At 39.0% G+C, this 1502-nt stretch overlaps 1 protein-coding gene across 1 annotated transcript; it reads left to right on the top strand.

Moving 5' to 3' along the window:
* The first annotated feature begins 365 nt into the window (after positions 1–365).
* LOC131687049 (PAN2-PAN3 deadenylation complex catalytic subunit PAN2-like) lies at positions 366–1502 on the top strand. Its single transcript, XM_058971090.1, has 4 exons — positions 366–756; positions 817–1102; positions 1149–1343; positions 1394–1502. Exons 1-4 carry the CDS (start codon positions 660–662, stop codon positions 1500–1502), a joined length of 687 nt encoding a protein of 228 aa, XP_058827073.1. The 5' UTR covers positions 366–659.

A 1502-nucleotide genomic window follows, 5' to 3' on the forward strand; every position in this document is an offset into this window, starting at 1 on the left:
ATTAATAAAAATTAATTAATAAACATGAGGAAAAACATAATAAAATAAATAAATCATTAAACGACATGAAAAGGTTTTTTTAAATTTTAGCAGAATACAGTTAGCTGTGTTAAATCAAATACAAATTAAATACGCCAAGGTCCCATACAAAAGGGTAATCATTTTTTGGCTCTCCGAAAACTAGATTTAATGAACCCTATGCATGGATGTTGCTTGGTAACTAACAAACACTGAAAAGTAATATGAAATGGCAACACATTTTGATAAATCCGATCAGAGCATGCCGTTCTTAAGTTTTTTTTTGTTGACATTTGTTTATGTTTCTGTGGGGATTTGTGGTTTGATATAGATTCGCAAATGCTGAAAAAAATCGTGTCGTGGCTGGAAACTCAAATCAACCCTGCCAGGCCATCAATTTTCAACGATCGTTCCGGAAGCAGCTGCCCTTGGGTTGATACTTTCTTCGGGTCGAAAACAATCCTAACATCAATCTGATCAGTCTAATTCAAAACTGGAATCAATTTAGCCTACACCATATATGCACTACGAACTATTGGACGCTATGAAGAAGAAGGAAAGTTAATTTCCCCCGAAACGGTTAGTGGTATGCGAAGAATACAACTATCCGTTTAACCACGACCGTTCGTTCCGGGGCGTAGATGCACTACCTGGAAGATCATCAGAAATGCTTGGACAGCGAAGTTAAGCAGTATGATGCTAACAATGACAAGTTTCAATTCTTAGTAACCAGTAGTGGTAAGTTGGGTGGTTTCTTTAAATAATCTCTTCTCGCACAATATAATCTCTTCTCGTTAGATTACGATCCGACGTTGGCAGCCGAAACTGACATCTATACTGAGATGGCAAAAGATGCACAACCTACTCGTAGTAACAAGGATGAAACGGAAATCAGTCGCCTGTTAGGCACTCAACAAAAAACTACTCAACGTTGCCTTGAGTTCAACACCGAAAGTGTCAAAAATAATATCCTTCTGGTGTGCAATCTACTGTATCTAACCAACACCAACAACCGACATGTCGACGGAACATTTGCGTCATGTTTGAAAAAATATATGTCCGTTGAAAAAACTACACCGGCCTGGTGCATCCGAGATAAGATTCCTTGAACCTGAATGTTGTTCTGACAGGTCCTTTAATATTTTACGCTGTTATTACAGAAAACCCCCACCGTCGTTCAACTTGAATGCGTCTAATCAAGGCCAGCAGAAATCATGGTTCCCGCTGGGCTTCCGAATGACGTTGGATAAGAAGGAGAAATTGGAAATTGGATCGTTAAAAACTGATGAAGGCTCTGATGCTCACGAAAGCTGCAAACTAAGTGAGTCAGAGCATATTTCGTAGTAGCAACAATTTGAAATCTTTTACATTTCAGATATGCCGTTCCGAAAATCAAAAAGTATCGCTTGTCGGCGGCCGTTTGCTACATCAATGACAGAACTCAGTGTAATATGGTAGCTTTGGTGCACGTACGAAAGAGCTAG

This window comes from Topomyia yanbarensis, chromosome 3 (genome assembly GCF_030247195.1).
Source record: "Topomyia yanbarensis strain Yona2022 chromosome 3, ASM3024719v1, whole genome shotgun sequence".
Classification (NCBI taxonomy): Eukaryota; Metazoa; Arthropoda; class Insecta; order Diptera; family Culicidae; genus Topomyia; species Topomyia yanbarensis.

What these genes read in the sequence shown, in the direction of transcription:
- LOC131687049 (XM_058971090.1), top strand. Translation starts at nt 660, where the DNA reads ATGCACTACCTGGAAGATCATCAGAAATGCTTGGACAGCGAAGTTAAG. An exon ending in ATTCTTAGTAACCAGTAGTG is followed by an intron (nt 757 to 816) that starts GTAAGTTGGGTG and finishes TCTTCTCGTTAG; the next exon opens with ATTACGATCCGACGTTGGCA. An exon ending in GAAAAAACTACACCGGCCTG is followed by an intron (nt 1,103 to 1,148) that starts GTGCATCCGAGA and finishes TTGTTCTGACAG; the next exon opens with GTCCTTTAATATTTTACGCT.